The 15,049-nt window shown below is 35.7% G+C and overlaps 1 protein-coding gene and 3 non-coding genes across 4 annotated transcripts; all 4 read right to left on the bottom strand.

The window, feature by feature from the left end:
• Nucleotides 1-1,538: 1,538 nt before the first annotated feature.
• LOC104232630 (uncharacterized) lies at nt 1,539-11,056 on the bottom strand. The gene is made up of 11 exons (XM_009785887.2): nt 10,731-11,056; nt 9,929-9,976; nt 9,545-9,721; nt 9,123-9,189; nt 6,878-6,942; nt 5,685-5,763; nt 5,025-5,143; nt 4,863-4,942; nt 3,480-3,549; nt 2,327-2,404; nt 1,539-2,211 (listed from the first exon to the last, which is right to left on the bottom strand). Exons 1-11 carry the CDS (start codon nt 10,965-10,967, stop codon nt 2,146-2,148), a joined length of 1,086 nt encoding a protein of 361 aa, XP_009784189.1. The 5' UTR covers nt 10,968-11,056; the 3' UTR covers nt 1,539-2,145.
• Nucleotides 7,285-7,346, bottom strand: LOC138882018 (small nucleolar RNA snoR101). The gene has a single exon (XR_011403479.1). It is a non-coding gene; the product is annotated as a small nucleolar RNA snoR101 (small nucleolar RNA).
• Nucleotides 7,586-7,647, bottom strand: LOC138882024 (small nucleolar RNA snoR101). Its single transcript, XR_011403485.1, has one exon. It is a non-coding gene; the product is annotated as a small nucleolar RNA snoR101 (small nucleolar RNA).
• Nucleotides 7,888-7,949, bottom strand: LOC138882023 (small nucleolar RNA snoR101). Its single transcript, XR_011403483.1, has one exon. It is a non-coding gene; the product is annotated as a small nucleolar RNA snoR101 (small nucleolar RNA).
• Nucleotides 11,057-15,049: the final 3,993 nt, after the last annotated feature.

The raw sequence follows: 15,049 nt of genomic DNA, 5'->3' as shown, positions 1-15,049 counted from the left end.
GCTGACATCACGAGATTGACGTCAGGATCGAGGCATCGAATCATCGAGATTCAAGTCATTTCTTATCATCTTATTCTAAGAAATGCGGGGACTATCTGTATACGGTCAAAATCATATGGCTCCGATTTATAGGCTCGAAGGTCCGTCTTAAGCCCGAGTTCATGGGAGGCCGAGTTCGAGCCCGATGTCAGAACCGAGCTCGGGTAGGATGCAATTCCCGAGGATCAAAGTACAATGGACATCGAAGCCGAGTATGCTCGGCTTCGGAATAATGTCGTTATGAATATCTAACAGAATGAGCGAGATTCCTGCCACGTCCACAAAATTATGGCGTAAATCCCGGAATAGGATTGTATGATTCCGTACTAGGCGGTTAGACATCTGTACCAATAAGATTTTTTACTGTAAATGGAAATGTACCTTATTTAGGATTCTCCTATTATATAAAGGGGACCCCAATCATTTGTAACATCATCCAATCATTGGCAAAGAATATATTATCCTACTTTTCTCTCTAATTGTTCATTAGAATTGTCCTTTACATTTATTGTTCTTACTTGCTCTTAGTTCATCTCGAGGTCACTAAGCTCGAGGTCACCACTGCTGAGTAATATTGGTTTGATTCCCTTATTTCTTTCATTTCTACTTCATATTTGTTTATTATTAATTGGTATTGAACTAAATCACATATCTTTAAAATCACAAATCAAATTTAATTGTTACTCGTATTTTTGAGGTAAACACAAAATAAGCCGATTATAAAAGTTTGGCCAAATAAGCTATAAATGCACGTTAATTTGAAGTTCTAAGCTATTATTTTGTAATTTTCGTTGAGATGATGAGGTAAAAGGCCGCATGCAAGATCTATATGCAAAAGTAAGGAAACCTACTACTTAGTTGTTTCAAATATTTTGTCTAACGGTAAAAGACCAAATATACCCTTGTACTATGAGAAAGTTTTAAATATACCCTTCGTTATACTTTGGGTCAATATATATCCCTATTTTCTGTTAAGTTTATCCAAACTGGACATCCGATCGTACGTGGCACTTATATTTGATGAGGTGGATGACACATGGCATGCCACCTCAGTGCCCCTAATTTATATATAAAAGACTAAATTTTGAAATAAAATATGTTTCATGGTAGCGGTAATAGTGGTGGAGGGGAAAGAAATTTTAGTGGTGGAAAAAATAGAAGGGAGGGATAAAATGGGTTAGGGGCGCTGAGGTGGCAAGCCATGCGGCATCCACCTCATCAAATGTCAGTATCACGTAGGGTTGATGTCCACTTTAGACAAACTTAACGGAAAATGGTTATATTTGAACCAATAGTAACGACAAAGGTATATTTGGACTCAAAGCATAACGAGGGATACGTTTAAACCTTTTCTGATAGTACATGAGTATATTTGGCCTTTTTCCGTTTTGTCAATGAGTCCGTGGTCTGATCAAAGACATGCCAATAGAAAATTGAGAGAACTTCTAGTGTGCTAAAAACTAGTTTTTTCAATAATATTAGAACAAGAAAAGCTTAAATAAAGCAACACGAACAATAAGAATTCATATGGTTGAGACAGAATTGTTGGTGTTGTCGATGTTGACACTTGAAAAATAATAGAACTAGAGGTACACAATAAAAATAGTTGACCAATCAGCTCAACTCAACCTGGAAATCAATTGACACCCAGCCTACAAAACTCTAAAGTCAAAACTTAAACTCACTTTCACCTGGTTAGTTTTATGTTAAAAAGAGAGTACAAACAAAAGAAAGCAGAAGAAGACTATCAAATGAATGCGAACAATGGTCACAAAATTTGAGCACTCCCCAACTTGATGCACGCAAACAGGGGTTTGAAGTTGGAAGTTTGGGCAGGAATATATGTTTCATTCAGCTGCCATTGGTAGAAAATTATAGCAGCAGAGCAGCAGAAGAGTACAGCCAAGTGAATTCTCTGAGCAATCAAAACCCACTCATAATCCAAACATCTCGAATCCCCAAATCTGGAAGAGCCACCACTAACTGCCATAAACTCGTGATTTCCTCCCCTTGACAGATTTTTCAATATCTGAGCTTAGAAGAGGTCATACAGAAGCTTCTGACATATATTCTAGGTTCTTGAGGTGGTTGGTAATTTCCAAGGTACTAAATCTTCTGCAAAACACGGTCGACTGGCTCTTGTAAGTACTGGAGAGAAATGAAGATGGCCTCCTGTTTGCAGGAAAGGTCGGAAGTACTATTAGTGGACACCTCACTGGTGGCAAAAAAGTTGCTCTGACTTAGAAACATGAGACACACACACACATAAAAAAGGCCTGAAAAGTACCTCTGTCCGAATTGTCCTGCTTCCTTGATGTGGACATGTATTCAAATATAAATCAAATACCTCCTTCGCACTTTTCCCCTGAATGGTAAAAGATCAAAATTCAATGATAGCTCATCTGCTTCTTCCCTCACTAAACACTTGTAAATCTATTAGAACTCTAGCAGTTAGGGGTCATTTGGTAGGGTGCATAAGAATAATGCTGAATAGGGTGTATTAGTAATGCTGGTATTAGTTATGCTTGCATTAGTTATGCTGGTATTAGTTATGCTAACATATTTCTTATCCATTGTTTGGTTTGATGTATTAAAGCATTGCACAGTTTCTAAAAGAATTGTTTGTTTCCAAAAATGCCCTCAAAACTAGTCCACACTCTAACTTTTTAAAAGAAACATATGTTGAGAAATGTTTTTATATGAAAAAGTTTTTAAAAAATTATTTTATTTGTCTACCTATATTGTAAAATAAAATTAAATATTTATTTATAAAAAAGAAAATATGCTAAGTATTTATTTATTTACTAGGGATATAATTTTATTTCTCACTATTTGGATTATTTTGAACTTGCATTAATATACTAACTAGCATATTTTAACCAAGCATAAATTTTGAAGGACAATTTTGTCTTTAACTAAGCTAATGCATGCATTAAAACTCATTGCATTGCTAATACCATTGTTTTCTATGCATTAGTTATGCATAGGATAATACCAAATAGGATGTATAAATAATGCTTGCATAACTAATGCATAGGTTCAAAATGTCTACCAAACAATGTATTATTAATACACAAAGCTAATGCATGCATTAGCTTATCTAATGCATCCTACCAAACGACCCCTTAATGTTCTGGAACATCAGAATGATTTAAATATTGTCCCTATATGCTCAAAGTTGATCAGAGACTAAATAAGAGAAAATGTGACTTAGGAGATAGATGGTCACAGAAACTACAACTTGCCACAGAAAAATTGCTTCTAATTTCATGGGCAAGACGTGAAAGGTGATCATTTAAAAATTAAAAATAAAGATTCAAACATTAAAAATACCTATATTTGAATAAAGGAATACCTACATACTTCATTTCATCAAAAATAAAGATTCTAACATTTGGAGACCTAGCATATTCAATTAAATAGCTTTCCATAAATAGTACCTTTAGGCTCTTGTCTTCTTCTATACACTCTTCCAACCCCGCAAGTCCACCAAAAGCAATTAGGAGGTGCCTAAAGATTAAGACAAATCAAGACAAATCCAACTGAATTAACAGATAAATACACAATATTTTGAGCTCAATGCTCACTTCAAGGATAACCCAGTTCCATGAAAAGGTAGCCCAAAGCCGTCATACGAGAATAATATTTTCAACGTAACGCAAAATCGTTCAGAAAAGAAAGCAAGAAAAGACTTCTGCACTTCTATTTAATGTTGATATGAAGATAGAGCAAATATGACCTATTAAAAGTTTGAACATTAGGCCGACTAGCTCATGAGATGAGGATTGTCTAAGACCATACAAGGAGACAACAACATGTACACTGAAAAAGTACACTCTTAACACACACCCTCCTTCTATGCTCAGAAATGGACATCTGGAGCATAGATAACATAACATGAGAGCAGAACATTGGGTAAACCAAGATCTAGGATGGTCTGTCTCTGATACCATATTAAGAATATGGAAATTAGACCTAACTGAACCTTAAGAATTAGGTCATGAGGTGATATTGCACAAAATCCTGTAAGAAGACAACCCCCCATACCGTATGCTCAGGACTAGACATCTAGAGCGTGGGCAACATAACTTGAGAGAACAACATTGAGTAGACCAAGGTCAAGGATGGTATGTCTCTCTCTGTTACCAAATTAAGAATATGGAAATTAGATCTAACTCAACCAACTCAACCCTAAAAGTTGACTCATGAGGGGAGAATTGCACAAGACCCTATAAGAAGAGAACAAACCATACCCTCAAACAACGATTGAAAACATGAACAATTAGCCAAGATTCAAGAAACGGGTCCCTGTTACAGAGCTCACCAGCTTTTTAAGTTGTGAATTGGTAGCCCAAAAAGGGGGAACATATAAATAGAGAAATGGAAGAGTATAAAGGTTAGGATTTATGAGCAGAAAACATTTGGGTTATGACTTGATGTAAGAAAGGCAACTAGGGGATAAAAGTACCCAAGACCTACACACTGTAGTAGTAGATGTCCTTCAGTCAAATACAACACAATAGCAAGGAATTCAGCCAATGAAAAATGAAAAGACAACAGGAATTAAGAAGCTTTCTCTGCTAACAAGTCCCAAAGGTGGAGATGTTATTTGTCCTCACTTTTCTTTCCCTTGAAGACTTTGCTGTGAAATGGCTTTCCACATGGTCAACACGCATTTTATATAGCATTACTCGATAAAGATGAAAAGGAGATGCTTTCCAAAATCATTCAGCCTAGGAACATATTGAGCTACAAGTATTACAAGACAAGAAAGGTGGCTACCTATATACAAAAATTTCACCACCAACTGTAGACGAGTATACCTGAATGATGGGAGAATAAGATCCGAGGACTTCATAACAAGACCATGCTCTGAGGTACCAATCAAGTGATCATACCCTCCCTAATCAAACAAAAGGTGTTACACAGTTATCATCTATACATTGCTTCTGAAGCAGGGGTTGAGCACACTAAACCACAAATACCTCGTATGGGCAATTCTTAAATACAGAACTGATGTTTGGAGCATATCGTACTTTATATCCCCAATACATCCCTGCATCTTCCCTAGGTGTTGAAGAAGAGACGACCTGATGCGGTATGTCTGAGAATTGAAATTCGGAATTGTGAACTCAAGTAGCCAACAACAATATTAATTGAATAGAGCAGTTCCAGTGGCAGTACTTCAGGTTTGCAGGCAGTTTTCTGGAAGCATTTGTTTCCTTGGTTGTTATACTAAAACATCATGTAAGCAAGTTCGATAAGTTTGAGAAATTAAGAATGTTTTAACGTTACAGTGCATTGTGCCGGGGTTAGCTACAAACTATATTGAAGTCTACAAACATCAACAAGGTTTGCAAAGATGCCCTATCAAAACCACCACATACATGTTGGAAAAAGAGAGAGAGAAATATATCCAAATTAAAGAGAGAGGGAGGGGGGGGGGGGCAGTAAACTTGTCTGCAGAAAAGATTCCAACAATGTAAAAACAAATTTTATTCAATCAGATTACTTCATCAACACCTCCTGAGTAGCCATAACAGTGTTAAAATTGGAAATTAATGTAACAGTCAAATAAAGCACAACAAATATTGAAAGGAAAGCAAGATATACAGCCATGTAAGTTGTATAGTTCTGGTACAGACCTGCATTCAAGTTTCTCTCTGTTCCCATGGACACTGTCACTCTTTTTCCTGGGTCAATGACTTGATCAATTGCGACAGGCTGCGTAAAACTAGCAATATAAACTGATGGCCAACTCAGAAAAACCAAAAATTTTAATAGAAGATGGCAACAATGTTTCAATTTCTTTTTCCGGGATGCAGCAATAGTAATTTATTTGAAGACAAGGGGGGACATAAAATCCCAAACATCCTATTAATGACAAATAGAACTTTTGCTTTTCAAGCAACCACACCATTGGAAAACAAGGGGGAAAGGAAGCAATGCCAAAGCACTGCATACATAGGCCCCAATTCGATCATTCAGCGTTCCAACCTCATGAGTGAACATCAAGCCAAATATTCCTCATAGAATGAAAAAAATCTACACTAAGCTTCACAGTCCTCAAAGTCTGATAAAGAATCTACACTTAGCTTCACATTAAGCTGGTGACCAAATCCACATAGGTACTCCATCTCCATGTATCCTATTCTTTCTGACCAACTTCATATTTTGAAGAAAAAAAGGACCCTAGGAAATGGCAAAGTTCTAGCTTTTGAAAGCAAATAAAGATCAATAAATCAAAAAAGAATAACAATATTACCTAATTTACATACAGCTTCTATGTGGGTTTCTTTCTCATAGCAGTGTTGAGAAGAGCGTGAAGCGAGAAAAAGCAACAACCCCCATCTCGCTTTTTAGCAGGAAGCGGTCGCTTTTCTACACTTGAGTCGCCCCAGCAGGGTGAAGTGTGCAGCTTCTCGCTTAAAGCAAGGAAGCGGGCACTTTTTTAAACACTGCCTCATAGCCCATATTTAATATACCATTTTACCAATATTTTGAAACCCCATTCCAGGTATTGTTCTCCTTCATATCTAAGCCCATCTTAACAATATTTCATTAAAACAATGATAACTGTAACAGCCAATCTGAAGAATATGAAATAGAAATGAGATACGAGAGTAGCTCCAATTGTATTACTGTTACAAACTCTGCTAGTGAGTAGATTCTTCTTTCATTTGCATACATACGCTTCTTAACATTCAAAGTGAATCTGCCTATCAGCTACAGAAATGGTAGAGTCATGATGACAACAGCTACACTACAAGGAAAAAAGTAGCAACCACATGGCTGTACACAAAGTAAGACAACACATCGAAATTGGAGCATGAAGTACCTTGCTAAGCCCGATGTCAACAAGTGTGCTCCCAGATTTTAAACTTCGATCCTTCAATGTGACACCTAGAAACAGAAAAAGATGTCTCGAGGTGTTACCTACCCAGCAAGTATGTCAAGATGATATTTAGATCACAACACAGCACGATAAACAAAAGGGATAACCAGATCACAAAAGTACTTGAGAAATTATTTTGAGAAGATGTTACAAGGAGAAGAAAGAAATTTACTTGATAGATAAGGAAAATCAGGTAATTTAAACATCTAATGTAAGATTCGTATTAAGTCCAAATAGGCCCTTAGTTTTTCTATTTACTATATTTCCATCTAGAACTTCATATGTCAATTTAACAAAAGATAGGTGCAAAGTCTTTTTTCTTTAATCAAGACAGATAGGTGCAAAGTTATAGCATCAGTAAATAGAATTTTTCAACAGAACTTACCTGAAGTTCAGCGATCAAGTGTAAGCCATCATATGCATCAAACTTTGCACCATAACTCATTTACCATATATTTGAAAACAAAGAAGAAACATGTTTGCTTTGACAACCAAACAGGCCCTTAAATTTTGATAATCTTCTAGAATTTTTGTATTTCAAATCTTGTTTTTAGGTAGCTATACACAATAGCTATGCCTCGATCCTTAACTAAATAACTATTTTTTGGTCAAAATACATCAACTAAAGACAATAGATAGGTGCAAAGTTACAGCATCAGTGAAGTGGACTTTTCAACAGGACCTACCTGAAGTTCAGCGATCAAGTGTAAGCCATCATATGCACCAAACTTTGCACCATAATCCATTTATTATATCTTTGAAAACTGACCAGGAACATGATTGGTATGAAAACAAAACAGACTATTACATTATATAGTCTTCTAGAATTTTTATATTCCAACTCTTGTACTTAGGTAGCGATACGCAACAAAAATTGTGCTTCAATGCCAAACAAAATAACTATTTTTGGTCAAAATACATTAGCTAAAGACAATAAATAGGTGCAAAGTTGTAGCATCAGTAAAGTGAATTTTTCAACAGGACCTACCTGAAGTTCAGAGATCAAGTGTAAGCCATCATATGCAACAAACTTTGCACCATCACACCATATATCATATTTAAATAGAGATATAGATATTTTTTAATTATGCACCTACACCGTATAGACTGTTCAAGTGGCCAGAATTCGTATCCACCAATAACTCCGTCAAATGCCAATGCAATAGACAGAGACAAGTTCATGCACGCAGCCATACGCGCGTAATTATTTACGTATATGCCAAAGAAAAGGCCATCATTTTTGTATATGATCGCACTGTTCATCACTTTCATGTATGATTGTACTATCGGGGAGAGCAACTTAAAAATTAAAAAAAAAAACATTTATATCAAATACCATCTCAATCACACCCTTGCTGATCCAAGGGGCCAAAACTACGTGTGCCAGACCTCCCCAATGGAGGATGCTGGGAAACGGAAATCAAGATAGTCTGAGCTTTTATATGGAGAGCAAAATTTACATATAAGATGTATTTTGCTATTCTCTTCTATCAACATTTCGAAGTTGTTGCAACATCTTCTGCACCATCACACCATATATCATATTTAAATAGAGATATAGATATTTTTTAATTATGCACCTACACCGTATAGATTGTTCAAGTGGCCAGAATTCGTATCCACCAATAACTCCGTCAAATGCCAATGCAATAGACAGAGACAAGTTCATGCACGCAGCCATACGCGCGTAATTATTTACGTATATGCCAAAGAAAAGGCCATCATTTTCGTATATGATCGCACTGTTCATCACTTTCATGTATGATTGTACTATCGGGGAGAGCAACTTAAAAATTAAAAAAAAAAACACTTATATCAAATACCATCTCAATCACACCCTTGCTGATCCAAGGGGCCAAAACTACGTGTGCCAGACCTCCCCAATGGAGGATGCTGGGAGACGGAAATCAAGATAGTCTGAGCTTGTATATGGAGAGCAACATTTACATATAAGATGTATTTTGCTATTCTCTTCTATCAACATTTCGAAGTTGTTGCAAGATATGGAATGGAAAATGTGTTTGTAAGCATAATATTGAAACACATTCATTATAGGAGAGTTTAGCAAAGAAGAAAATTAACAATTAATAAGTGACTGAGTGCAAGGTCCTTTTAGTTCTTTGATCTTCTGCTAGTGTGCAAGTCATAACACACATGCAAATGATAGGGGTATTCTTTAGGATGCTACCTTCTCGATAGGGAGCCCATTCATGCTTCCGCAAATGGTGTGGGGCATCAAGTGGCGGCAATGAACCCTGAATACAAATAGTGAATTTAAGATTCAGAATCACGAAATTGATTCAATTTAAGCCTGTTTGGTTTGGACATTTCAGTGCACTTAATTAGTAAACCTCATCAAAATTGTATTATTTTTAAATCATTAAAATAGTATTGTTAATCACAACCTTTTTTCGGTTACCGTACAAAAAGTAAATATATCAAAATCAATTCTCAAAGCTAATAAGTAATAACCAAGCACCATCTAGTACTGAATTAAACTTATTCAATTACACAATAGTAACTTATTCAAATAATAAAACTAGTTTTCATAATTCAAGCAAACCACACTATTTTTAACATTTTTCTTATAATTCAAGAGGTGATCCTCACCACAAATCTTAGATTGTTATGCATGGGGAAAAGACTCTTCCGAAGATATTGAGGTGTCTCCATATACTTCAAAATCCTTAGAAGAAATGCAGCACCACTTTCATCATCATGTGACTCGTCCTCCATAGTCGGATCTGAACCGTCCACTGAACTACCTTTGTTGTCAAATACAACAACCTGTGCAAGAAAAAAACTTACAACTCATTTCAGCACTCAAAGTTGCAAGATATTTCACTTTTGAACCACACGTAACCCAGTTAGAGATTTTGTATTGTATGCATATGTTCAAACATATAGACATGACGTCCACATACTGAAAGCGATACCAATTCTCTCAACAAAATCTACACATGATCAAATCAATAACTTGCCAAATATTAGCACCTCATCTATCCGAAAAATGGTGGAAGCACGAGCAATCTGGCCGGCCAACTGCCCATATAAGATAGAAAAATAACAAATAATTAGAAGACAAGTAACATAATTAAAAACTACTAGAACACTTGGATGGTAAACCATAAACACTTCATAACTTGCATAAAAAATCAAGTATTGTATGCATTTATCACTTCCAACTTTTTGTTTCCTCTCAAACATTATTTCATCTAACTCATCCCTATGAGCTTCGCATTGCCGGTGCTAAACCCCGATAAGGTGGGATGCAGTACCAAAACTAGTAGTATTAGTTGATAACCAATGTGTAGGGACGTTTTCTAGGCACACACAACAAGAGGCAAATCAATGATTTTAACTTGATAGGTTAGGCCTTTAAGATTCTTAGTACTGAACTCATTTATCTTCAAAATTATGGGTTCAAATCTAACAATAATTAAAATTTAAGTGGGTTTTCACGTATATATTTTGCTCCACGTGCAAAATACTAGGTTCATACCAAAGGGCTAGTTACGCCCCTGCTAACACAACAACCGAAACGGGACCATATGGAATGGAGTAGCTGCTAATTAAGTTAAATCCCCATAGACATATTCTAATAAACACACGCTTGACACTACATTGGGTATGAAACCGGTTCAAATGTAGTAGAATGGATAATTATGACTTATACAACAGAGCATAACTAGTTTGAGATTGAGGCATCGTCGTTGTTGTTGTGTGTATCAAAAAATTTCTAATGTAAAAAAAATCAATGAGAAAGAGAAGACGATAATGAATTTTAGGAAGTTACCCGTGTGGCGAGTTCGAGTGATTGAGTGTTGTCAATGATAGAGCCAGGTAATGCTATGGAAACTGTGGTTATTTCTTTCTTTAACACGCTTTCTTTCGATTTCTTCTTCTTTTTCTTCCTCTGCTCCTCCAGCGAACCCCCATTCGCGAGCTGGGCATCATTTTGCTTTTTGAGGTTTTCTGTATTCAGAGGTTCCGATTCAGCTTCTCGTTCGGCTCTCTTCTTCTTCTTCCCCATTTCTGCTGCTCTCGCGATTTAGGAGAGGGTTTAGGGTTTTAGGTGAACGCCTGCTATTTATCTGCACTGTCTGCTTTCACAATTTCTCCTCCTCACTACTTTTTTTTTTTGTTGGACTGTCTGCTTTCACAATCGTTTTTCCTTTTTAAAATATTTAGGACTATTTTGATTCCAAGACAAATTATGTAGGAATTAGCAATGTAAATATTAGTCATGGAAAAGTTATTTATGCAATGATTATTTTGCAATAACTAGTTTATACGTACACGCGTGTCTTTTTTTTTATATAAAAAAATTCATAAATATAATGTTAAGATTAAGTTGTTGAGTTATAAAATAAAAAAGTATGTACCTGATGATTGTCATATATAGTTAACTTAATAATGAAAAAATAAATGCCTTGTAAAAAATTTCATCATCATTAGATGTATTTATATTTCTTTTTACCATTTCGTTTTCACGTACACATGGTAAGTAATTTAATAGTACTTAGGTTTTTGCACTTATTTGTTCTCATAATTTAAAAAGTATCTAGTTCTAAATTCAAATATATATTCTAATTAAAGAAAAAAGCATGCAAACCAAAAACGGGGACTGTATTTTGAATGCATTAGCTTTAAAATTCTAATTTCAGTCATAATTCTACCAACAAATAAATTAGGTTACCTTTTAATATGAATTCCATTAAACTCTAATACCTTCCATTGAATTCTGATTTCTTTTATGTCTAGAATACATTGAAGAGAGTTTTAATTTTATTCGGCAAACTTGCTAGAATAATTCTATCCAACTTGTGTAACTTACCAAAGTTAAAGGAATGTCAAAGTAACAAATTCGTAACTAATAAAGTCCAAATTTTAATTTTATCATAAATATTAGGAAAATAACTAAAATTACAATTTTGTCCAATATAAAATTCATTTTTGAAGGGTAAAAAAGACAAGCGACATTTCGCTAAGGGTCTTCGTGCTTTTAATATAGTATAGATTAATAATGAAAGAATTATTATGCATTGATCAATAATGAAGGCATTACTATTATACGAGAACTACTTAGTGCATTTTTGTTAAAAATAATTATATATATATATATATATATATATATATATATATATATATATATATATATATATATATATTATCCCACATAATATAATAAATTAGTTTTCACATTTTTTTGTGTGAATAGCATAGTATTATTTATAAGAAGATGCCACATTGCAACCAAACTAGGTATAAGTTATGCTAAATGTAACCAATCTTTTAAAAAGGATGTTTTGGGCGAGCCCCAGGGCAAAACTTGGGGCGAGGAGTACCAAAATCGCACGGAGGCGTACTAGTGAAGTGTAAGTACCATGGGGCATACACCCCAACCTTCTGGGCGTTCGCTTAGATGTAAGTCCTAATGTTTAGGGCGTACCCCAAAAAAATTCCAAATTTGAGGCTAAATTGCTCAATAAATTCTTTTTTAAACTTAAATATCCACAAATTAACTCATTGTAAATTTTCAAACTAGAAATCTTAAAAGTCAGCATTTTTAAAAAATTTATCCTAATTTCATAATTTTTTCTCTTTGTCGTTTACTGAGTAACAAATATATGTTAGACCTTTGTCTGCAAAATATAAAGTACAAAAAAAATCTTTAGTTTTTACTCTCTTCCACGTTTGCATTTGTCACGATCCAAAACCTAGCCCGTCGTGATGGCGCCTATCGTGGTATTAGGCAAGCCAACATTTTCAAAACACTTTCAACATTTAACAGAAATAAATTAAGACATTCAAAATAATCGAAGTTTTTCATAAAAATGGGGTAAACCCAAATCATAAGTGCGAAAAATAGCCCGACATCAGGGTGTCACTAAGTCATGAGCATCTAACGACCAGTCTAAAAATAGAGTCTACAACAGCCTGTGTCAAAATGACAATACAAAAAAGAAAACATAACAAGAAAGGAAAGACAAGGACTGCGGACGCTAGCAACTACCTCGTAAGTCTCCGATACTCAACCACGCACGAGATCAATGTCCACTGTGTCCGGAAAGACCTGGATCTGCACACGAGGTGTAAGGAGTAATGTGAGTACATCCAACATAGTAAGTAACAATAATAAATAAGGAACTGAAGATGGTGACGAGCTACAGAGTTATAGTTCATTTTCAGTAATTTCAGCAAAGACTAGACATGCTTTCAAATCTGGTAGTTTAAGTTAAATCAGTTTTATGAGTTCAAGTTCAAGTAAACCGAATATAAAGTCTTTTAGAATTTCACAACAATGACAGATAGCAACTAAGTGCAACAACAACAAATGAAAGCAAGTACAGATTCCCAGGGCAACTGTCACTCAACTCATCTTCACAGCTCAATCACTCGGCTCTCGACCCTCAGTTCTCACAATCAATAGGTACCTACGCTTACTGGGGGTGTACAGGCTCCAGATGGGCTCCTACAACCCAAGCGCTATAATCCGAACGGACAACTCACGTGCTATAATATCATATCAAGATCCACACAGACAACTCACGTGCTACGGTATCATATCAGGATCCGCGCGGATAACTCAAGTACCACAATATCAGTACCTCACCTTCAGGCCCTCGGCCTCACTCAGTCATCAACCTCCCTAATCTCTCGGGTTCTCAGAAATTATATAAATCAGCCTAAATAGAGATAATAACATGTATCAATAAGGAACAAGAACAAATGGAGGTATAATACGCAAGAAAATCATGACTGAGTACAAGACAACAAATAGCAGTTAATTCAGTAAGTACACAACCTCTGCGGGTCCCAACAGTGACTTCATATAGCCTAAGCATGATTTCTAACATGAATTTCAGTCCAATTTCTATAACACTGAGAGAAACATATAGCTAATAGTAAGTTATTCCAATTTATGATTCCACAGGACGGACCAAGTCACAATTCCCACGGTGCATGTGTCCCGAATCTAGCCACAAGTAGTACAATACAATTAATATAGGCTAAAGGAATAAATTCCACAAGAAAACTACTGAATTAGAGCCAAAAATCTGAAATTGGCCCAAATCCAGCCCCCGGGCTCACATCTCGAAATCTGACAAAAGTCACTAAACCCAAAAGCTCATTCACTCACGAGTCTAACCATACCAAATTTACTCAAATCCGATAACAAAATCCCATTCAAAACCTCAAAAATCCGTCTCAAGAACACTTCCTCTTCCCCCCCCCCCAATTTTTCACCCCAAATCACAAATTAGATGATGAAATTAAAGACATAATCATGGGATTTAGCTAAAACCAAGTAATAATCACTTACCCCAATGTTTTTTCTTGAAATATATCTCAAGAATCGCATCTCCCCAAGCCCTAATTTGTCAAAAATGGAAAATGGGATGAAGTCCCCTTATTTTATAACTTAAAGTTTCTGTCCAGGGCGCCCTCGGTCCTGCCCTTGGTCGCTACCCTCGATTCTGCCCTTGATTCTACCCTCAATTCTGCCCTCTATATTCTGCCCTCAATCATGGCCTCAATCTTGACCTTGATTTTTGACAGATAAAGGAAACCAGAAGAATCACACCATCAGATATCAGCCATCAACCAAAGTCCAAAAATGATCCCTTAACCACCCAAAACTCACTCAAGACCAACGAGACCTCAACCAAACATACCAATAAGTCCAAAAATATCATACGGACTTAGTCGAATCCTCAAATCACCTCAAACAATATCAAAAATACGAGTTACTCACAAATTCAAGCCTAATGAACTTTGAAATTCCCAAATTCTACAAACAACATCAAAACATATCAAATCATGTCCGATTGACCTCAAATTTTGCACACAAGTCATAAATGACACCACGAACCTACTCCAACTTCCTAAAATTCAATCCGACCCCAATATCAAAAAGTTCACTCCCGGCCAAACTTTCCAAAATTTCAACTTTCGGCATTTCAAGTCCAATTCTACTACGGACCTCCAAAATAAAACCTGGACGTGCTCCTAAATCTAAAATCACCTAACGGAGCTAATGAAACCACAAAAATTTAAATTCGAGGACGTTTACACATAAGTCAACATCCGGTCAACTTTTCCAACTTAAGC

Source organism: Nicotiana sylvestris, chromosome 1 (assembly GCF_000393655.2).
Source record: "Nicotiana sylvestris chromosome 1, ASM39365v2, whole genome shotgun sequence".
Lineage (NCBI taxonomy): Eukaryota > Viridiplantae > Streptophyta > Magnoliopsida > Solanales > Solanaceae > Nicotiana > Nicotiana sylvestris.
The sequence above is the reverse complement of the archived record's forward strand: the minus strand, read 5'-3'. Positions and strand labels throughout refer to the sequence as shown.

What these genes read in the sequence shown, in the direction of transcription:
- LOC104232630 (XM_009785887.2), bottom strand. Translation starts at nt 10,967, where the DNA reads ATGGGGAAGAAGAAGAAGAGAGCCGAACGAGAAGCTGAATCGGAACCT. An exon ending in CACTCGAACTCGCCACACGG is followed by an intron (nt 9,977 to 10,730) that starts GTAACTTCCTAA and finishes TTATATGGGCAG; the next exon opens with TTGGCCGGCCAGATTGCTCG. An exon ending in AGAGAGAAACTTGAATGCAG is followed by an intron (nt 5,144 to 5,684) that starts GTCTGTACCAGA and finishes TTCAATTCTCAG; the next exon opens with ACATACCGCATCAGGTCGTC.